This window comes from Aquarana catesbeiana, linkage group LG03 (assembly GCF_042186555.1).
Source record: "Aquarana catesbeiana isolate 2022-GZ linkage group LG03, ASM4218655v1, whole genome shotgun sequence".
Lineage (NCBI taxonomy): Eukaryota > Metazoa > Chordata > Amphibia > Anura > Ranidae > Aquarana > Aquarana catesbeiana.
In genome coordinates this window covers 598,370,186-598,393,681 of record NC_133326.1, presented here as the reverse complement: position 1 = coordinate 598,393,681, position 23,496 = coordinate 598,370,186, and the positions used below count along the sequence as shown (strand labels likewise).

Sequence of the window (23,496 nt, the reverse complement as noted above, 5' to 3'; positions counted from 1 at the left end):
TCTGTGAGATCAGATTGCAGATGGCCATCCAATAGGGGCGAATGAGTGGGCAAAACCACCAGACATGTGCATGAGTGGCTTCGTTCCCACAGTTCCTCCAGCACAATGGGGAACTGGCAGGGAACATTTGGTGAAGTCTAACGGGGATGTAATGCCACCTAGTGAGTAGTTTATAATTGACCTCTGCCATTTTAGAAGCAAGGGAGGAAGTGTGGGCCAATTGTAAGACCCTATCCTTTAGATTGTCTGAAATGGGAGAACCCAGATCAGCTTCCCACTTTGCCAGGAAGGGTGGAAACCCAGGGTTTTGAAGGGCAATAATAGCTCTATAAAATAGAGAAATACTATGTAAGGGAGGGTCTTTTGGGTAGAATATTTCTTTTATTCGATTTAGATCTTGCAAACTTCTAAGCGGATGAGGGAGAGAGCTCAAGAAACATTGCAGTTGATAGTATCTCCATTTGTCGAGAAACGAGGCAGGTTTGGGGTCAATGATCAAATGTAATGGTTTAAGTGTATTGCCACGGAGGGCGTGATGTAGTAAGAGAGGTTCTCTCGGTCTCCAAGATTGGAAACCGGGATCTAATAAGCCTGGTAGAAAATATTTGTGAGTAAGGAGAGGTGTTAAAGGAGAGTTATACCCACATGAGAATTTTTTATGTAGGGCGTCCCATATATCTAGTGAGGATATAGTGAGTGCTGAGGTGGATCGGTCAAGATTCCTGTAGGAGCGGGGTATCCAAGGAACCACCGAGAGATCAGCGCCGCTCAATAGGTATTCAAGTTGAACCCACAATTTTGAATCAAGAGCATATTTCCAATCGGCTATCCTAGAAAGTACAACCGCCTGATAATATGCCTTAAAATTAGGTAGTGCCAGTCCCCCGGATACCTTGGAACGAAATAGTATCTCTCTAGATATCCTGGGGTGACTGTTCCTCCAAATAAACCGGGGGATCATGGTTTGTAAAATAGTAAAGAACCCCACTGGAACCCCTAGTGGGAGCATTTGGAAAAGAAAGAGTATGCGGGGCAATATATTCATTTTAATAATATTTACTTTACCTAACCAGGTGTGAGATAAACTGGACCATTTACGTAAATCTTCCCTAATCCTGTTAAGCAGAGGGATGTAGTTATGCCGGAAAAGGGAGTGAAGGTTGGGAGTGAGATAGATACCTAGATATTTCATATGTTTTGGTTCCCATTTAAAGGGAAAGAGAGGTTTCAGGGAAGTCACCTCGGATTGGGAAAAGTTAATGTTTAAAATTTCCGATTTGGATAGGTTTATTTTGAAGTTAGAAATTGACTGAAAGGTGGAAAATGCCGACATTAGGTTAGGTATTGAGATGCGGGGTTGCTGAATAAAAAATAGTATGTCGTCATCATATGCTGCGTATTTGTGGGAGCTTTTACCAACTCGAATGCCTTGAATATTAACATTGTTCCTAATTGTCGCTAGAAAAGGTTCCAAGGTAATAGCAAAAAGGAGGGGGGACAGGGGGCATCCCTGCCTTGTACCATTATGTAAAACAAGAGTCACTCAGCGTCCCATTAATTCTGATTTGTGCTGTGGGGTTAGAGTATAGGGTAGAACATCTTAGGACCCAATCCGAAATGTCTCAATGTCATTCTAAGATGGTCCCAGTCCACCCTATCAAATGCTTTTTCAGCATCAGTGGAAAGGAGTAGGGTGGGCTGGGCGCTTCTCTGAACATACTGAATTAGGGAAATCGCTCTGAGGGAATTGTCTTTTGCTTCTCTATTGGGAATGAAACCTGATTGGTCTTTGGAGATCCAGTTAGGCAGTAGGGGGAGTAGGCGATTTGCCATTACTTTGGCAAATAATTTAATGTCAGTATTTATTAATGAGATTGGCCTATAACTGTTACAGAGGGTAGGGTCTTTATCAGGTTTAGGAATGACAGTAATGTGAGTGGAGAGGGATTCTGGGCGTAAGCCTGAGGATTGAGAAATTGAGTTTGCATAAGCTGTGAGACGGGGAAGCAGAATGTCACTAAATGTCTTGTAGTATAGAATAGTGAACCCGTCCAGGCCGGGTGCTTTTCCAGAGGGAGTAGACTTCAAAGCAGCTTGAACTTCCTCTACCGAGAAGTCTGCTTCCAATTCTTTAAAGATGGATGCAGGTAATTTAGGTAATTTAGCTTCTTTCAAATAGGAGAGCATGCGTCTACGTCTCTCTTTCTGAGGTAAAGAGGACAAGTCATTTTTGACGCAGTAGAGATCTGCATAAAACTCCTTGAAAGCCTTAGCAATGTCTGGGGTTGCATGAGCGAGCTCTCCTGATGATAGTTTAATTTTGGGAATAAAGGACTGCATTTGTTTAGCTTTTAATGACCTAGCCAATGCCCTACTTGGTTTGTTTCCCCATTCATAGTGTTTCTGTGATAAGCGTTGGAATTTTCTCTTAGTGTCTAAATTAAGAAGAGACTTTAATTCCTCTCGTTTAAGTGTGAGGGATTGGAGGTGCTCACTATGGAGAGAAAGTTTATGTTGCTTGTCTAGAGCAGCTATTTGTTGTAAGACCTGCTCGAGTCGCCGACCATGTTCCCTTTTCAATCTAGCACCAAGTTCGATAAACCGTCCTCTAATAGTGACCTTATGAGCTTCCCAGACAATGGAGGGAGAGGTATCAGAGGGTTTGTTTTCCTTGAAATATTGTGAAAGATGAGAGGACATTATGGAAACCTCGGCTTCATTAGTAAGAAGGGAGTCGTTGAGTTTCCAGTTATTAGTGCGGCGTGCTAGGGAAGGCATAGTCAGCGTCATCGAGACAGGTGCATGGTCCGAGATAGTTGCGGTACCTATGTGAGCAGACTGTAAGAGGGGGAGGTGAAAATGATCTAGGAATATATTGTCAATTCTGGAATACGAGTGATGTGTTGTGGAGAAATGTGAGAAATCTCTCTCTTTGGGATGGAGGAGGCGCCAGACATCCATTAGTTGGAGGTCCAAGAGTCTCCTTTTGACAAATTTCAGGCGTTTAAAGGAAATATTAGATCTTCCTTGGGACGTGTCTATTATTGGGTCTAGGGACATGTTGATATCACCTGCTAAGATAGTAAGACCTTTGGCAAAATGTGATAATTTGGTTAGGATTTTTGAAAAAAAGGTAGGTTGGTTTTGGTTTGGGCAATAAACGTTTGCTAGAGTACATTGGGTATTACCGATGAAACCCTGGAGAAAAAGAAAGCGGCCCGAATCATCAGCTAGCATGTCAGACAAACGAAAGGATATGCTTCTGCTAAACCCAATGGCCACTCCCTTAGCTTTGTTAGTGTCAGATAAACTATAGTACCATTGCGGAAAATGAGGTGAGGTCAGTTTAACCGGTGTTGTATGGGTTATGTGTGTTTCCTGAAGAAAAGCAATAGAACATGCAGCTTGTTTTAGTTCACGGAATGTTTGGTGCCCTTTAGCTGCGACATTAAGACCTCTAACATTGTATGATAGAAGCTTCAATGTAGTCATTGTTACATCTAGGTAGGATCCTTCAGCCTATGCTTCCATGTATGCCAGCAGGGGAAAGGGAGGGGAGGAGGGAAGAGGAAGAAGAGAGAGTGAAGTAAAGAATAGAAAAAAAGAGAAGAAGGGAAAAGTGAACTCATAGAGAAATCATACACATGAATTAAAGAACTTGTGGGAAACGTATGAATAACACGCAGAAATCTGCAGTGGTCCCATTGGGGAAAGAGAGAACGAGCGACCATCCGAAACCTTAAACAAGGATTGGATAAAATAACTCTTAAGGTCGCACGCACTCGCCAACCCCAGAAGGAGGGGGGGACTGGGTTATGTTGTAGGGGAGGAGCAATATAAGAAACGTGCCCCAACAACACACGGCCCATAACAGATAATCAACTTGTAATTAGAAATAAAAAAATTAGTTCCAGTTAAATAAAAATAAGGGGGTTATGTAGGCAGGAACAAAAGTCAACTTAAACATTGAAATTCCTACTGGGCAGCATAAGTTGTAGACCATTACTGATGCGGCAACAAAACAACAATAAGAACATAAAAGGAGAACAGTGGTCTAACTAGTCATAGGTCAGAGTTTACCAAAAATAGTCAGGTAAGTGTACAAAAAGTTTGCATCTGAAATCTGACTTGGCACCAATTTACTGTAGGAGAATAAGCAACTGTACTGGTGGAATGTGGTTGAATGAAAAAAGACAAAGGGCAAATTTGCGCAATTCAACCATTCTTTTGTGCAGAGCCTGGGAGAGAGGAGCGACTTGCCTTTGAAGGGGTTTTTCTCCAAACTGAATCTGCAAGATTCGAGAATTTAGGAATGGAGTCCTGCCAGCCTGGGAGTTCCAAGGGCGGAAGATTAAGAGCCTGCAAAAAGGTTGTAAGTTCCTCCGGGAACCTTAGTGTGTGGGATCGGCTATTTTTTGTAGCAATCAGGCAGGCTGGGAAGCCCCATCTATATGTGATCCCATCCGTACGCAAGAGGTCAAGGAGCGGCTTTAGAGCCCTGCGACGGTCTAAGGTATCTTTGGAGATGTCTGGGAATACGGTGATGGTTGCCCCGTCGAAGTCTATGCTAGGCAGGCCCCGCATCTTCATCATCTTTGTCTAGTGAGTATTTCGCCTTTGCGGACCAGCAGAACAAGACCAAGCTATCATAATTACTGACACAATTCCTGATCCTGTTTCTGTGCAGTGTGACCCATTTACTTTCAAATACAATATGCATATCTGTACATTCATGTGCTACGACAAAGCCAATTTCCCCAAAACTTTGCAACCAGTGGTTAACCCATCCCTTCCCTCCCAGCTGCACACCTCCCCAACCTGGTGTGAGCATGCAAACCCGAACAATCAACATGAGAATAAACATCCAGCTTGTCTGGCTAGCTGGAGGCACTAAACTTAATATGAATGGTAGCTGTATATCATGTTGAGTAACTATTTCTTTGGGGGCGAAAAATTCACTGTCAACCGTGGAGCAAAACGTGGAAAATAGGAACGATACCATCACAGATCTCCCCAAGTGGGAGCTCCCTTAAAGGTCATACTTGAGTTTATGACAGGATATGTTCAAGTCTCCAATCTGTGTTTTCCTGTATGAGCCGTTCCATGTCAGTGATTATAAAACTGTTATAGTTACCAGTCAGGATACAGCTTAGGGACACCTTAAAAAGTATTGTGCTTAACCCTTAGTGGTACTCATGACAAAAGTCACGTAGTTTTACCTGCGTTCCAACTGTGAAGGACAAGGGGAGCCAGTATTCCAACTATGCAACAGAACCAAGGAAAGTAACTAGGCTACCTCTCTCTGACCCACGTCCGGTGGCACATTATATGATTCAGGTCAGAGTTTCATGGGTCAAGCTGTGGCGCCAACATCTGTGGTTGTATGAACTTAGACAGATTAAGCCAGCCTGTCTCTACGATCCAGCCATGCTGTCGCTGCCGCCGGGTCGTCAAAGAACTGTACTTTTCCGTCTTCCTCCACCCGCAGCCGGGCAGGGAATAACATCGCATACTTGAGATGGAGGGTCCTCAATCGGCGCTTCACCTCTTGATATTGTGCTCTCTTCCTTTGCACCTCGCTGGAAAAATCCGGAAATACTGCTATCTGGCTGTTCCCGATCTGTATGTTTCCTCTCTCCCGGGTGAGTTTAAGGATTTTGTCTCGGTCCCGAAAATTTAGAAATTTGGCGATGAATGTGCGGGGAGGCGCTCCAGGTGGTGGTGGCCGCGCAGGTATGCGGTGCGCCCTCTTCACCGCAAACATTACTGAAAAGGCTTCCCGGCCATACGTTTTGAGCAGGAGCGTTTCTAGATAGGTTGCCGGGTCCGCTCCTTCCTCTTTCTCCGGCAGTCCTATGAAGCGGAGGTTACAGCGTCTAAGGCGGTTCTCCATGTCATCCTGATGGGCATTAAGTTGTTGTATTTGTCTCTGCATCTCTTCTGTAGTATGTCTCATGGGGTGCAGGGCATCTTCCGCGTTGCTGATTCTGGTTTCTGCCTCCGTAACCCTGTCTTTCAGTTTTGAGAAGTCCTGTCTGATCAGGGATATATCGATTTTTACCTCGTCTATCTTCGCAGTCAGCGTACCTTGCAAGGCGGCTATAGCGTCCAGCACTTTGTCGGTGTCTGACGCCTGAGGAGCGGGACCCTTACACGTGTCTGCGCTGCCCTCCTGCTGCATGTCTTTCTCCAGGCGGCGAAATTGCGCGAGCTTGTCTGTCGTCCCAGTGTTCCGCTTTGGTGGTGACATAGTCCTCAGTGGTCCCGGGACAGAAGGGGAACCCTTGTGATGAATTACTTTGGTGTATCGTTCCTCAGGACCTCTATCAGGAGTTTGTGTGCTGGAAGTTTGCTCTGTCAGTATCTCACTCCCTCACCTTTCAGGCCTCTCCTCAGGTACTGTGTCCCCAGAGGAGATCTGGAGGCCCTTGCACGCAGAAAGTAGTCCTTTGGGGGGCTCGGCAAGTCAGGAGAATCTGCAGGGCTGTTGCTGGATGTAGCAAGATGGCCGCCGTTCCGAGGACCAGGTCGGAGCCCCGGGCCGTCCCAGGAGCCGTCTCAGGGTGCAGAGGTTCAGCGCTGGGGGCCACAGGCAGTCCGGGGGCTGAGGCAAGCAAAGATCTGTCTCTGGGGAGCCTTGTATGTCCGGGGGATAAGCAGGAGTTGCCGCCGGGTGTAGCAAGATGGCCGCCGCTCCGAGGACCAGGCCGGATCCTCGGGCCGTCCCAGGAGCTGTTTCAGGGTGCAGAAGGTCAGCGCTGGGGGCCACAGGTAGTCCGGGGGCCGAGGCAGGCAAAGATCCGTCTCTGGGGAGCCTTGTATAGCCAGGGGATGAGTAGGAGCCGCCGCCGGGTGGAGCAATATGGCCGCCGCTCCAAGCACTAGGCCGAAGCCGGGGACTTTCCTACAGGCCGGGTCCGGGGCGGGACGATCCGGTCTCCGCGGCCTCGAGCAATGCTCCAGACGGCCAGGCAGCGCCCAGGGCCACACAGATGATGGGACAAGCCTATTGAAGTGTCTTGTCCTGTCGGGATTGCTAGGATTGGAGCAGGATGTCGATTACAGGATTTGGGCAAAGGGAGCTCTCTTTCCAAACGTCCTACTCCATAGCTCCTCAGGCCACGCCCCCCGCATCTTCATCATAATTGCATTTTTATCTTCAAAGTAATGCAAGCGACAGATAACATCTCTGGGTTGGTCAGAGTTAGCATTGCGGGGTCTCAGAGCCCGGGGAACCCGGTCAAAGCGGAGTGGTGCGGTGACAGGATTACCCATAATGGTGTTGAAAATGCCCCGTATTGATGGTTCTAGGTCACTATCTCCAGTGGCCTCAGGTAGGCCTCTGACCCGTATGTTGTTTCTACGGTTGCGGTTCTCGAGGTCTTCGAGCTTGTATAGGGAGGCCCGATGAGCAAATGCTAGCTGGGTAACAGTGTCCTGCAGTTCTTCCGTCTCCTCTACTCTGACCAAGATGTGAGACATGTCGGTCCTAACTGCAGTTATCTCTTTTTTAATAGACTTTTCCAAGTTATGAAACATACCTGCAAGTTCTTTTTTAAGACCGCTCATCAGCGTAGTCATTTCGGAGCCAGCAGGGGAACCTGGGTCATCCATGAGATCCGAGCAGTATGAAGAGGCCGGAGAGCTTCCCCTCACAGAGGCAACGTGAGATGAGGGAGAGGCGCTTAGTCTCGAGGTTCGGGCCTGATTGCTGCGTGCGTTAACCAAATATTGTTGAATAGAGCCTGCAGATATTGAATTAGACAGTGACCTCTTACCAGATCTTTTACCTGCTGCAGAACGAGATTTAGTTGATTTGGAAGGCATAACTGGAACTGTTAGGCCGGTGGTTGTGTGGGGCACCTCTCACTTACATTTGCTCAGTGTCAGTCATATTTCAACACAATGTGGTTGCTTGTAGAGATTTTCGTGAAAAACAAAAGAAAAAAGACAGTTGCGGATATTGAAAGTCCCTCCTCATCCACAGAGAAAGGGGAGATCTGATTGAAGCAGAGTCTAGATGAGTAGGTGCATTGGCTACAGTTAGCAAGTGGAGGCACAAATGTGGGTAGGGAGTAGTTAGAGTACAAAGATGGCCGCCGACCTCCGGAGGTAGGCCGGAGCCGCGGACTTTCCCGGCGTTCCAGGCCGGCCGGGTGAGCACCGATAGCGCGGAGGCCTCGGGCGGCTTCGTATGGGCCCAGGTACAAGATTTTAGTTATTTAGAGCAGTCTCAACACTGATGGGAGGCCGGCCGAGAGATAGATGGTAGAGTATCAAGGTACTCACCGCTGTTCAGAAGGTAGGATGGGTCGGTGCGGTAGGCCGCAGGATGGCGTCAGACCTCCGGAGGTCGGCGTGCCAGAGGAGGGATCTCCGGGTAGTGGTTACTGGGACGGGGGGATCCCGAGTGCGGACGGCCTCGCAGCCAGGGTGCCGTGCAGGAACTTTTCGGAGATCTCCGGTTCGGAGCAGCGGAGAGCGGGAGGCTCCGAGTATCAGATAGGTCCCAAGATGGCGGCGGGCATCCGAGGCTCGGACTGAACTGTAGGCCTCAAACCGCTTCCAAGTGCCAAGTAGGTTAAATATTCCCCAGGGGCCGTAGCCAAGAGTGTCCAGATACCCCTGAGATGTGAAAATAGCTACGATGGGTTGAGGAGGGGTATAGATGGCTTTGGATGTAAGCAGCCTAGACGGAGCAAGAGTAACACACGTCCTCCCTGTTGAACGTCCGGACACGCCCCCCTAGACTTTCTCATCTAATAAGAAAAGATTGAAACAGTATTAATGGCTCTCAAGCACGAAAAACAAAGATACTGCCACTTAAAACCCCATTTCAAACAAATATTGTCCCACATTGACTCTTGTGTGGGAAGGTACAGTACATGGAAAAGTCAGGCTCTGGAAAGTAGGCTGAGCACCCAGACAAAAAAGAGGGGAGCATTTACAAGTGTGTATACATAGTCACCAAAAGAGAGAAGAAAGGTCAGGGAGAGAGAAGAGGAAAAAAGGGTGGAAAAAAAGAATATAAGCCATTGAGAGAAAAATTCACCCCTAATCTGGGGGCCGAAGTGGAAGTGGAAGTGTAACAGTGTCAGGTGTAAAATGCACGTAAACGTAAGGGGTTGCTAAATAAGTCTGAAATGCCGAAGACTAATCAAAGTCAGTCCAGTAGAACCAGGTTCTATGACCTTTTTTCCCCTCTTCCATTGGCAGATGCTACAGTATCATCCATAAGCTGGATTTCATTAATTTTATGGAACCAGAGACTAAGTGGTGGAGCAGTAGTTTGTTTCCAGAACAAAGGGATCCATGCCTTTGCAGCATTTAAAATATGAAGTAGAAGAGATTTCCTGTAGCACTTGGTCAAAATTGGAGCAAGTTGTAGGAGGAAGGCAGCTGGGTTGTTTTGAAGATCAACATCAATTTAAATGATATTCCACTCACTTGTTTCCAGAAGACATGCAGCACTGGACAATTCCAGAAGACATGCAACATAGAACTCTCCAGTTGTCCACTTTGCCAACACAACAGCGAGGGATTTGGAAGGAGTTTAAAACCCGGTTTCTTAAATTCTGCTCGATATTATAGAAGCAGCATGTGAGAGCTGCATGATCCTCTCCTGCTTTGCCATAAAGGTTCTTCTAAGGTCCTTCTCCCAGTCCAAAGGGGGTTGGAAATCTGGTGGGCAAGTGAGTAGCATATAAGATGTCGAGAGCCCTTGACGGATTGGAGCTGTGGACATACATAATTTGTCAAACTAAGCCAGGGAAGGCGGGGTGTCTCCCAGTCCAGATTCTGTTTAGAAAACATCTAAGTTGTAGTGCCCTCCAGAAAGGTAGTAGGGGATCCGACATCACCTGAATTTCAGATATTATTTTCAGGAATGTAGTTGAGGGAGTGCTGTAGACGATTCGTACCGATATTCAGCATAGATTGAGTAGTTTGGCTGATCACTTTGTTGGAACTGCAGATTACTTATGATAGGGGTCATCAATGATGGTGTGTCACCATCCTTGAGAGACTTCTGTCTGATCAGAAGAACGATAAAGTGTCTAAGATTAAAGGCTGCAAAGAAACAGAAAAGCTCCCTCTACCAAGGTAGTACCTGCAAGGGATTCCCAGCAAATGCCTGCTCTAAATTAATTAATTGTTTGCTTGTGTTCTGGGTGCACCACTAGCCAACATTTCATTTTATAACATCAGTGTTGTAAAAGCCAAAAGGGATTTCTTTTCACAATCCAATATAAGCTCATCAGAAAAATCCAATATAAGCTTACTTTAACCACTTCAGCCCCGGACCATTTGGCTGGCCAAAGACCAGAGCACTTTTTGCAAATCGGCACTGCGTCGCTTTAACTGACAATTGCGCAGTCGTGCGATGTGGCTCCCAAACAAAATTGATGTCCTTTTTTTTCCCCCACAAATAGAACTTTCTTTTGGTGGTATTTGATCACCTCTGCGTTTTTTTTTTTTTTTCTTTCTTGCGCTATAAACAAAAAAATTGCTACAATTTTGAAGAAAACGCATTATTTTTTACTTTTTGCTATAATATCCCCCAAAAATATATAAAAAAAAACTTTTTTTTTTTCTCTGTTTAGGCCGATACGTATTCTGCATATTTTTGGTAAAAAAATTGCAATAAGCGTTTGATTGGTTTGTGCAAAAGTTATAGCGTCTACAAAATAGGGGATAGTTTTATGGCATTTTTATGAATAATTTTTTTTTACTAGTAATGGCAGCGATCAGCGTTTTTTTTTTTTTATCATGACTGCGACATTATGGTGGACAGATTGGACACTTTTGCCGCTATTTTGGGACCATTCACATTTATACAGCGTTCAGTGCGATTAAAAATGCATTACTTGCTGTGCAAACGTGATTGGCAGTGAAGGGGTTAACCACTAGGGGGCGCTGTAGGGGTTAAGTGTGTCCTATGGAGTGATTCTAACTGGGGGGGGGGATGGGCTATGTGTGACACGACACTGATCACCGCTCCCGATTACAAGGAGCTGTGATCAGTGTCCTGTCACTAGGCATAATAGGGAAATGCTTGTTTACATCAGCATTTCCCGTTCTTCCTCTCCGTGAGATGATAGCGGGTATCCCCGCGGACATAGAATCCGCAGGACCCGCTATCACACTCACGGAGTTTGCGGCGCGCGCAAGCTGCTTCTTAAAGGGCAACGTACAGGTACGTTATGCCCCTACATGCCCTTCTGCCGACGTATATCGGCGTGAGCCGGTCAGCAAGCGGCTAAAAATCCAGGATAAGTTTACTTGAAAAATCTCTTTTCATGTTGTGAGTTCTGCCTGTCTGCTGTTTGTCTCTCAACGACTTCCTGGATTTCCAGCATGTTTTGCGGCTTCACCTCTGCTCATTCCTTTCAGCTTGCAAATAGATGTGATGTCTGTTCCTTGTATTGACTGTGCCACCTGTTGTTCAGAAGGCAGGCTTTATGAAAACATGCAGACAAAGTAGTTTTCAAAAATGTTATAGATCGGTCACTAAGGCCTGGTTTACATTAGTGTGATCAGTTTTACAAGCAATTTCAGGTGTGATTATGGAGTGCAGCTGCTATGCAATTTGTCTGCATGTGCTGTGCGATTTGCAATGCGATTTTACAGGTGTTTTCCGATACAATTTTATAGCTTGGGTCATGACCTGCATGCTGCCACCACCACCACTGCTGCCCACAAGATTGCACTGCACCGCACCACACCAAAGTAGCACAGGACCCTTCCCCAAACTCGTATGGCACCTACACAGCATTAATGTGAATAGCCACGATTGAAAACTAAACTGTCATGTGATTCTGTGTGACTCAAGTAGCATCAGAAATTGCACTAGTTTGAACCATGCCTAAATACATTATTATACAGACAAGCTTACTGAAACAAAAAGCGATCTGCTAAATGCTGACAATGGCTAATGACAGGGTGTGGTGTGCTGGTTATTCTGATCACAGGAATAAACAAATGTAACTAAAACCAAGCCTCAACATAACCTAGCTGCAAACCAGGATCTAGAGAAAACATGAATTATACAATATATCCTTAGTATGTCCGTATTAAAAAGTCCAGATTTGCAACTGCGTTTTAACAGAGTGGAATGCTCAGTTCATTAAAAGGCACAAGGAGAAATTGCAAAGCTAATCTGCATAGTTTAGACCTTTTCTATTCTTCCATAAAACAAAAAAACTAAGTATTGCACTTAGGCCCCTTTCACACTGGGGCGGTTTGCAGGCGTTATTGCGCTAAAAATACCACCTGCAAACCGCCCCAAAACAGCCTCCGCTGTTTGTTCAGTGTGAAAGCCCGAGGGCTTTCACACTGAAGCGGTGCGCTGGCAGGAGAAGAAAAAATCTCTTGTCAACCGCATCTTTGGAGCGGTGAAGGAGCGGTGTATTCACCGCTCCTACACCGCTCCTGCCCATTGAAATCAATGGGACAGCGCGGCTATACCGCGGCTATAGCCGCGCTATACGAGTGGTTTTAACCCTTTTTCGGCCGCCAGCGGGGGGTTAAAACCGCACCGCTAGCGGCCGAATACCGCGGTAAAACAGCGCTAAAAATAGCGCTGTTTTACCGCCGACACCCCCTTCCGCCCCAGTGCGAGAGGGGCCTTACTATTAAAAATGTATCACCTTGGCATAAGGTTATACAGTATTGACCCTTCGGTCCTGCATGTGGCCACTAGCAAGCAAATCAAACAATGTTGGAAGTAAAATAACTGGGCATTACAAGCACAACTGCCACTCTGGTTCAGCGACTTCCTTCCCATGTGATCATTGTCAACACTCTCTGCCTACTTCAAGACACATACTGATGTTAGGGATGCATTTCAGGGACCTTCTACTTCATCAACCTGGACACGGGATGAACTAATAGACAATTTTTGACAGGTCACTTTCATTAGCTGTTATGATTCAGAATGCTAAAGATTGTTATGAAAATATGTTCATACTTGTTTTAGGGCCGGTTCACATAGGTGCACTCTGCGAGATCGCTTGTGATTCAGCAGTGCAAATCAAATGCGATGTCCGTGTGATGCAATTTCAGCCATACAGATAGTATGGCTAAATTTGCATCGCATTCGGGCCAAACTCGCACTTTTTTTTTTTTTTGTCAGCACCTGAATCGGATCCGATTCATGTCCGAACTGTCAGTTTGCAGTGTGATATGCGTGCTGAAATAGGGGTGTCATTAACATTGTATTGACACTCCCAGCAGTTCGCATATGGCTGTGTGAACTGCCGTGCGAGTCAGGTGCAAAGCACCTATGTGAACCGGCACTAACGGTAATAAGAAAGAGAACAATAGATTTACAGATCTTAATTATGAAAGTTTTTAAAGGCTGAGATTAATTTGGGATGAATCCTATTCATGCTGAATAGAAAATCAACGAATGATTATCTATAAAACAAATGCGTATGTAATGTAAATGTATATTATTATTTATAACACTTATAAAAATTGATAAATAATAAAAGTATATAAAAAAGTTAGTACCTTGAAAAAGTGACTCTTAGGATTTGATTTTCTAAAACTGGAGATTGCAAAATCTGGTGCAGCTCTGCATGTAAACTTCCAGGTTTTTTTTTTTTTTTTTAGTCAAAGCTTAATTGAATAAGCTGAAGTTAGAAGCTGATTGGCTACTACCCTGTTTCCCCGAAAATAAGACCTAGCGTGATTGTCGGTGATGGCCGCAATATAAGCCCTATCCCCCCAAATAAGCCCTACCCTGTTTCCCCGAAAATAAGCCCTACCCTGAAAATAAGACCTACAAGGACTTTAACTAGGGCTTATTTGTTGGGTAGGGCTTATATTGCAGCCATCACCGATAATCACGCTAGGTCTTATTTTCGGGAAAACAGGGTAGTAGCCAATCAGCTTCTAACTTCAGCTTATTCAATTAAGCTTTGACTAAAAAAAAAAAACCTGGAAGTTTACATGCAGAGCTGCACCAGATTTTGCAATCTCCAGTTTTAGAAAATCAAATCCTAAGAGTCACTTTTTTATATACTTTTATTATTTATCAATTTTATGCACAGCTGCACCAGACTTTGCACTCTCTAGTTTTAGTAAATGAACCCCAGTATGACCAGCTAATTAACCAAAATTGAACTTTTAAAGATTGTAATCAAATGACTTTCCCATTTCTAGTTCATTTAGACATTGTAATGAAATATTCTCTATGTCTGATATAATTAGTTTCCTATATTTTAATATTTTTCATGATCTGATAATTCCTGGGGTTTTGTTTGTATGCCAAATACTTTTAACCCTTTAGTGCTTCCATTATGATTTTTTTTTAAATGCCTAGGAACACTGTGATCATCACATTTTGCTTTCAAAGGAGATGTACAGGGTTAATAGAAAAACAAACACACATACACATGACCACTGATCTCTCAAAGCTGGGAGAAGTGACTGTTATGCCGCGTACACACGAGCGGACTTTACGGCGGACTTTGCCCGACGGACTTTTCGTCGGACTTTGTTGGCTCCTTGAGCCGAACTTAAAAACGGACGGACTTGGCCACACACGCTCATTGCAAAAGTCCGCTGGTTTTGAACGCGGTGACGTATAGCACGTACGACGGGACTAGAAAAAGGAAGTCCAAGCCCCACTCCGGCACCCTTTGGGCTCCTTCTGCTAATCTCGTGTTTATCTCGTGTTAGTAGAAAGTTGGTTAGAGACGATTCGCGCTTTTCACACTTCAGCTTATTTCGTTCGTTTTCTGCGGTTCAGTTTGTGCTTGTGAGGTTTGTATCTGCTTTTCAGTGCGTGTTGGTCAGTTCGTAACCTGCCTTGCAGGCCGTTCTGGTCCGCTCGTTCCTGATTTTCAGGTCGTTCTTCATAGGCCTTGCTGTTCTTCAGTGCGTTTGTTATAAGTTTGTTTGTTTGAGCAGCCGACCGTTTTGAAGCCATGTCGAGTGGACGTTCTCGTTCTCGAGTTCGTGCTGTGTGGGGACTTGGTGTTGGGGTTAATACTTTGACCCGAGTCCAGTCCATGAACAGGGTGAGGAGGAGTTCATGGACCAAGAATTGGTTGCGCCAGCGTGACCAGTTCTCTCATATGCCTTTGCTCCGTGAGCTCCGTGAGAATAATCCTGAGGATTTCAGGAATTTTCTCAGGATGACGGACCCCGTCTTTGAGCGTCTGCTGGCTATGCTGACCCCCTATATCAGCAGGCAGGATACTTGCATGAGGCAAGCCATCAGTGCGGAGCAGAGGCTAGTTGCCACGTTACGTTACTTGGCGACAGGGAGAAGTCTTCAGGACTTAAAGTTCTCGACAGGCATCTCCCCCCAGGCTCTGGGGATCATAATCCCAGAGACCTGTTCTGCTATTATTCAGGTCCTGCAGAAGGAATATATGAAGGTAAGTTTTATCCTTTAACATTACATGATATGTATTAACTGTTTTTAGATGTATTGTAGAACTGTCCTCTTTACCTAATTGCCATGCTTTCAATCTGCTGTGAATGTCCCCTTTATCTTCGTGCATGCCTATTTTAATAATTTATTGCCCTACATGCATAATTTCTTTCATTAACCTCCCCACCATGCAATGCTGGGTCCATTTTTTTCTCTAGCCTATAGTCCATTGAACAATGTATATTGTCTGCTCCATTGTCTTGTTTGCCCCTCCCCCACCCCACAAATGTTTGAGCCAGTCAGGTGTGTTTGTTAACCTAATTAGAACCCCCACCCCACAAATGTTTCAGCCAGTCAGGTGTGTTTGTTAACCTAATTAGAACCCCTCCCACACCCCACAAATATTTGAGCCAGTCAGGTGTGTTTGTTAACCTAATTAGAACCCCTCCCCCACCCCACAAATGTTTCAGCCAGTCAGGTGTGTTTGTTAACCTAATTAGAACCCCTCCCCCACCCCACAAATGTTTGAGCCAGTCAGGTGTGTTTGTTAACCTAATTAGAACCCCTCCCCCACCCCACAAATGTTTGAGCCAGTCAGGTGTGTTTGTTAACCTAATTAGAACCCCCACCCCACAAATGTTTCAGCCAGTCAGGTGTGTTTGTTAACCTAATTAGAACCCCTCCCCCCACATTCAAATGTATCAATGGGCCATCATAGGGGGTGAGTAATCTTATAAGTGTGCCTTATGTTTTTCCACATTTCAATTACAAACACACATATTCATAATATTTGACTGCTGTTGTTTACTAATGTTTTGGTGTAATCTGATATACAATTTTTTTATTAAAGTCCTTATCTTATTTTTTTTTGCACTCCACAGTTTCCTTCAAGTCCACAGGAATGGCAGACTGTGGCCTCCCAGTTCGCTGACCGTTGGGACTTTCCCAACTGTGTAGGGGCGATTGACGGGAAGCACGTCCGGATTGTGCCACCACCGCATTCGGGGTCTTATTTCTTTAACTACAAGGGGTTCCATAGTGTAGTTTTGATGGCGGTGGTCTCGGCACATTTGGAGTTTATGTTTGTGGATGTGGGTAAGAACGGCCGGATGTCTGACGGAGGAGTCTTTGCACAGACCGAGCTGTGCCATCGTCTCCAGACCGGTGGCCTGGAATTGCCACCTGATGACGATAATGTGGATGGACTCCCCTCAGTTTTTATTGCTGATGAAGCATTTGCTCTCTGTGAGAACTTGATGAGGCCGTTCCCCCAAAGGACACTCACCCCTGAGAGGAGGGTATTTAATTATCGGCTGGCCAGAGCAAGAAGGGTTGTGGAGAATGCCTTTGGTATTCTGGCCAGCCGGTTCCGTATCTTCCTTACGGCTATTAATTTGGCGGACTATAAAATCAACCACGTCATCCTTGCTTGCTGCATTTTACATAACTTTTTAAGGAGACATTCAGCTACATATCTATCCTCTGTTGGGCCTGAGGCCAGACTGGAAGAGGCTAGCACTTTCACAGGCCTAGAAATTGGCCATATTGGCTTGGCCCCCCGAACCGCACGTCAAGTGCGTGACCGTTATGTGAATTATTTTAATGGTCGGGGGGCCATTGCTATTCAGCAACAGCTGTAAGTTTGTTTAAAAAAGAAAATTGGTTTATCTAAATATCTTGTTTTTATTGTTGTTTACCTTTTAAGTTATGTCTGTCTCCTAGTGCACTTGTAGTAGTGTCAAGTGCATTTAGCTTTAGTTAATCAGGCCCACAAAAACAAACCCCAAATTTTGACTTCAAGAAACAGCCACACACATTGTATAGGGTAAACAATTTTACTTGGTGCACATTGAAAGGTGCATTTTTTACCATATTTTTTATTTTTTTTTGTTCTTTTTTTTTTTTCAAAAATATTTTACGTTGTGTAAAAAAAATTATCTTTTACTAAATTATTCAAGCCATTTTTTCACAAATATATAGAACTTTATCTAACAAGATTTACATACACAACAGTGTTTTTAGAAACAAAACTTACAATAAATGAACTTACAAAGTTCAATATTTCTAGAACGGTGCATGTAATGTCACCCTTGCAGAAATTTGTCATTTATAAGATGCTCAAAATTGAGCTTTACTAAAGGGTCAAGTCAACATGTGCTATCTCCTATCATGGGAGAGCAATGTACGTGTTTTGTGTGTGCAATCCCATTTTTGGTTCCTCTCACCACCAAAGATTTTTCAGGATGAAGGGTTTGCAAACACAAAACAAGTACATTGCTAACCCATGATGGAAGATAGCACATGATGACACACCGTGTGCATCACACATAGTAAATTTGGTTATACCCCCAAAATTGTAAAAAAATTTTTAATAACAAAAAAACTTCCCAAGGAAATGAAGAACATGATTGATGTTTTTAGGCCAAACGTGATTATATTCGGCCCAAAACATCAATCATGTTCTTCATTTCCTGTTGCATGGAGTCCAGGCGAAGTTTCATGCTGTGAATTTGTTCACGCATTTGATCTATGTGGCCATTCCACAGCATAATCTGGCCAATTAATCTTTGCGCACTGTCTGTGGTGAAGTGCTCTGCCGCTTGGCCTTCCACAACCAGAAACTCACCTAAAACGAGTGAATAAAAACAAGGTTTACAATATGCACGCCAAAATACAGTAACTCAAGCTGGGGTGTCAGTCACTCACTTGGTGGGCTTGAAACCTCGCACACTTCCTCCACCTCTCCTTCCTCAAGGTCGTCGGGTGGGCGTGGTCTTGGGCTGGGGCTTGGGGTAGGTTCGGCCTCAGGCTGGTGACTTGGGGGGGTCCTGAGATCCTTGGACTGTTGTCTGAGTCTTTTCTCCCCTATGAGATTTTAAAAAAAGGTATAGTTAAAACATACTGATCTTTTTGGTTTTAATAAATAAAGTAAAACGTTGGTTAAGATTTTTTGCCAATTTTGCATCATAATAAATGTTGTTGACAGGATGAACATTACCTATGAACAACAATTATAAAGAATGCTTATTTTCACAGATGCTGACACCTCAATGATCTCCTATGTGTATTACCCCTCAAAAATTTAGTGATGGTCACATAGTACACTAGAAAATGCATTTCCTGCGCAAAATCCGTGGGAATGCTGAATAGCTAAATTGCTAAAATGACCGCCATCAAAACTGCCCCATCATATTCCTCGATTATAAATCAGTACATGGTGTGTCTGTCCCCTCCCCCCGGGCTCTGTAATCAGAGCTGAGATGCTCCAGCCACCTCCCCCCTGTGTATAACAGAAGCTTTGGTAACCATGGCAACAAAACACACACAGTACACTCTGATTAATGTCTAAAATTTCACGAAATGACCTCTAAACAAAAAGCTTTTTATCCAAAAATTACAAAAATATCAAACTGAAAGGATATAGCCAGATAGCTGAATATTTATTGAACATTGTAAAGTTTGTTTGGTGTCTCTAGGTGAAAGTATGAAGGAGCTGAAACTTTTGGGAGCGGAAGAAGAATTTAAGGATTTCAAGCATGCTCCCATTGAATTCAATGTTTAAACAAGTGAAAAAAACCTTAATATTTAAAAACGTATAAATGGTAGTAAAAAAGTTGAAAAAGACCACACATCAGCTAAAAGAGACGAACATTTTAATAGTTGAATGGTTTTAATAGCTGAAAGTATGCAGAAGTTACGCAGAGCCAAAAAACGTACGGAATAAAATTAAAAGTAAATTTAAAAATAAATAAGATCGAAGAACAATAGTGGGACTGCTAAATCATTCCCACTAACTATAGTGCTCGTGAGTCCAGATGTGGAAACAGCTGCTGTGTCCTGTCCCTACATTACACTGAATCATTTTTGAGGAAGCATTATATTTTCAAACACATCTACACCACATCAACTCATTGTGGGAATTCGACAAATTATCAAGCCATAAATGTATGTCCAACACTGTCCCATCGTATTTGGCGAAAAAATAACGTCACTTTATAAAGTATCATATCTATTCCAAAGAACGGTATTTACGAACGATGCAGAAAAACCGCCAAAAATAAGGATCAGCATGCAAGTTCTGTATCTCAATAGTAAAACACAAGTACTTACTTTTTTTAAGCAGCTTCTTTATTCGCCAATATTGGTCTGGCTCCCGACTTTTTATGTCAGACCACCGCTTCCGCAATTGTTCTTTCGAACGTTTTGTCCCAAATTTCCCTTCAAGAGCGGTGACAATTGAGGACATTATTTTGTCCTTTCTCAGATTGGGTCGTGTGTACGGTCCTTTTTTGCCATCGTAGTCCTCCCTTCTCAATATGGACACCATCTCCACCATCTCTTCAAAAGACATGTTGGTGGCCTTATATCTCCTCCGGGATGTGGATGTTTGGGGCTCCGGGCTTTCCTCCGCGCTACTTTCACTTAATCGCTCCGCCATCTTTTGCTATCTACTCCCACTGCGCAACGAAGAGTGAAGGGGCGGGGCCAAATCGTACTTACGAACGTCAGGGGCGGGCGACGCAGGCGGAGCATGACACATGCGCAGTGTATATCAAGCTATTACGATGGCCTACGTATGTCCGTGCGGAAGTAGCGACCGTCACAAACGAAGGTAAGATTAAAGAGTGTGTGTGTGTGTGTGTGTGTGTGTGTGTGTGTGTCCCCTAGATTACAACACAAACTAATCCTGAGATTTGGGCCTGACATTTAAGTTTTGATCTTGTGTCTTGTCTTCCAGAAAAAATGAATCCCTTTAAAGAGGAAGAATTTTTGTGCCATTTTATTGAGCTCTATGAGGACAAGAAAAACCTGTGGGAGGTCAAACACCCCCTATATTATAATCGGGGTGTTAGGAAGGCAACACTGGGCACACTTTTAGAGTTTGTGAAGACTCGACTCCCCCAGGCAGACCTCAAGTTTGTGGACAGGAAAATAGGTATCTTGCGTAACATGTATAAGCGGGAACACAGAAAAATCCAGGAGTCGCTCAGATCCGGGGCAGCAGCTGACCAAGTATATGTACCCAAGTTGTGGTATTACCACAAACTGCGATTCCTGGATGAGCAGACCGAAGCCAGGCAATCACTTTCCACCCTTCCCCCCACCCTTCCCTCCAGCCTTCCCTCCACTCTTCCCTCCAGCCTTCCATCCACTCTTCCCTCCAGCCTTCCATCCACCTCCACCCCAGCTGAGGAGTCCCAGGATGAACTGGGCCTTTTCACCATTGATGAAGTGGATGCGCCCAGCTTCAGCCAGGTATACTTTTTTTTTAGATTTGGGGATTGTGTAAATGTTATTAATGATGTTAAGGTGTTAATTTTGAAAGTGCTTCCTAAAAAATCACTTCTGCACAAAGAGTAATATGTAGATACATCACTAGACAGTAGTGGCCAAATATATACGTAACCTCAGATCTTGTTGATCATCTGAAATAATGGTGTGGTCAAATAGATAGCCTTTACTATTTTGTGTAATTATATTTGAAAGTTAGGAGCTAAAAATTGTGTGTGATTGCATAACAGAAAATTACAACTATGTCCCTTTTTTTACACAGGATGACCTCAGCCAGGAGGAGGCCTTGCCCAGTGGGAGAGAGGAGGAGGCCTTGCCCAGTGGGAGAGAGGAGGAGGCCTTGCCCAGTGGGAGAGAGGAGGAGGCTGTGGCTGGGCCAAGTAGAAGCCGCACAGTGTCAGGTGCCTCCCCTCCGCATTCTCCACAAAAGGCCCAGTAGAATGACACCAACAGAGCAGGAATCCCTAGACCTCATACGGGAAGCAAGCCGGATCCTGAGCAAACCACCCAATGCAGAGGAGGCGTATGGCACCTATATAGCCAGCAGATTACTGGAGTTGGAAAAGGGCCAACGCCTCCTCTGTGAGGGTCTAATTTTCCAGGCTTACCAGAAGGGCTTGAGAGGGGAGCTTACTACTACAACCTATCTAGCAGATGAAGCCAATCCTCCTCCTCCTCCTCCTGCCCCAAGTACACCACCAGAGGCACAACCTCCGAGGAAGGCTGCAGAGAAGCGTGGAGGGAAGGCTGCAGAGAAGCGTGGAGGGAAGGCTGCAGAGAAGCGTGGAGGGAAGGCTGCAGAGAAGCGTGGAGGGAAGGCTCCACAGAAGAGTCGAAAGTGATTGCCTGGTTTCTGTCTGGTCTGACTGTGCTCCCTGTGCTCCCTATAGTCGCAAGATACCTATTTTCTTGTCCTCAAACTTGATGTGTGTCCTGGGGGACGAAAGGCTTCCCAGATTCTAAAAGTGTGTCCAGTGTTGCCTTCCTAATTTTTGTGGGAATAAAATAAATACATTTTGGTTTACCTTACATTCTTGCCTATGTCTTTTGATTAAAAAAAACGCCATTTTGTTTGGGAGTAGGCAGGTACAGGTCGAAAAGACTATGGGGTTGATTTGAGAAAAGCAAATAGTCTGTGCACTTTGCAGAGGGCAGTTGCCCTCTGCAAGTGCAATTGCTCCAGAGCATCAGAAATTATTTAAAAGCTTGACTTTGCAAAGAGTACCCAATCCTGTGCAAGTAAAAGAAAAAAAAAAAAATCTATTTTAAAATTTTAAAGTTATGGAGATCTGGCTGTTACAAAATATTATATTAGTCATGGCAGGAGGATAAATCATGAAGAAAGAAGTTTGTGAGAACTCTGTGTGAATATAAAGCAGAAAAACAACTTCATTCCTCTCGCATTATCGATTCTAAAAAAAGGCTGTATTAAAAGACGACAGAAGAGGAATGTGCTAGCTTCAAGACGAAGGCTAGTTTTACCAGACCGAGCGCTTCCGTCTTGTAATTGCTTCAGAGCATGCGTCAGTTTGAGTTCGTCGGACTAGCACACAGACGATCGGTTTGTCCGCTAGAAAGAAGAGTCCATCGGATAAATTTAAAACAAGTTTCAAATCTAATTCCGTCCAACTTTTGAGAAAACAAAGTCCGCTGGAGCCCACACACATCGAATTGTCCGACGAAATCCAGTCCGCCGGGCAAAGTCCGCCGTAAAGTCCGCTCGTGTGTACGCGGCATTAGTCTTTACTGTCCACTCTGCCCCTTCAGTGCTCACTGGAACGCTAGACTGGAAAGGAAGCGGGTGCAGCTAGTTTCAGCTCTCAGCCGCATGCTGAAAGCCATTGCCAGCTGTCATTCAGACGTCTGGGTGGATCCTGACAATATGGTCGAGATCCTTTCAGAGCCTAGAGCAGCTTTGTGACGTCAATTGACAGCAGGCTTTGGCTGATTCTGGGTCACAGGAGAACTAAAATTCACACAAGTATTATGACCAAACTTCTTTTTTAATGTGTCTTTTATGTTCACCTATTCACATTTTTAAGAATAGAAGGAACATTGAAACTAAATATTACAATCTTTCATTTAGAAATGTTATCAGTAAATTGACTAAATGAGAAAGTGGAAATTGGGAACGGTCATTTGATTAGGAGCTTTAAATGTTTAACCACTTCAATACCAGGCACTTATACACCTTCCTGTCCAGACCAATTTTCAGCTTTCAGTGCTGTCGCACTTTGAATGACAATTGTGTGGTCATGCTACACTGTACCCAAACTACATTTTTATTGTTTTGTTCCCACAAATAGAGCTTTCTTTTGGTGGTATTTGATCACTTCTGGGATTTTTATTTTCTGCTAAACAAATAAAAAGACCGAAAATGTTGAAATTTTTTTTTGTTTCTGTTACAAAACTTTGTAAATAAGTAAGTTTTCTCCTTTACTGATGGGCACCGATGGGGCTGCACTGACGCGCACTGATAAGGCGGCACTGATGATGGGCACTGAAAGGCGGCACTGATGATGGGCACTGATAGGTGGCACGGATGGGCACTGATAGGTGGCTCTGATGTACACTAATGGATGGTACTGATGGATGCCAAGCAATGCCAAGCAATAATGCCTGCCAATCAGTGATGCCCATTGTGGGCACTGATTGGCATCTATTGTGGGCACTAATTGGCATCCCTGGTGGTCTAGGGTGGCATACCTAGTGGTGGCCATCCCTGATGGCGTCCCTGGTGGTCCAGCGTGGGCATCCTCAGGGGGGCTGCAGCACAGACCCCCCCCTTTCAGGAGAGCAGCCGATTGGCTCTCCTCTAC

At 44.6% G+C, this 23,496-nt stretch overlaps 2 protein-coding genes across 2 annotated transcripts in view; one reads left to right on the top strand and one right to left on the bottom strand.

Annotated features, from left to right (window-relative positions):
• Positions 1-23,496, top strand: part of GPAT2 (glycerol-3-phosphate acyltransferase 2, mitochondrial) — a 208,070-nt gene that overhangs the window by 15,503 nt on the left and 169,071 nt on the right. The gene's annotated exons all lie outside the window — the stretch shown is intronic.
• On the bottom strand, positions 16,020-19,985 carry LOC141133000 (uncharacterized). Its single transcript, XM_073622056.1, has 3 exons — positions 19,496-19,985; positions 18,092-18,250; positions 16,020-18,011 (listed from the first exon to the last, which is right to left on the bottom strand). The coding sequence occupies exons 1-3, from the start codon at positions 19,821-19,823 to the stop codon at positions 17,818-17,820; spliced, it is 681 nt and encodes a 226-aa protein (XP_073478157.1). The 5' UTR covers positions 19,824-19,985; the 3' UTR covers positions 16,020-17,817.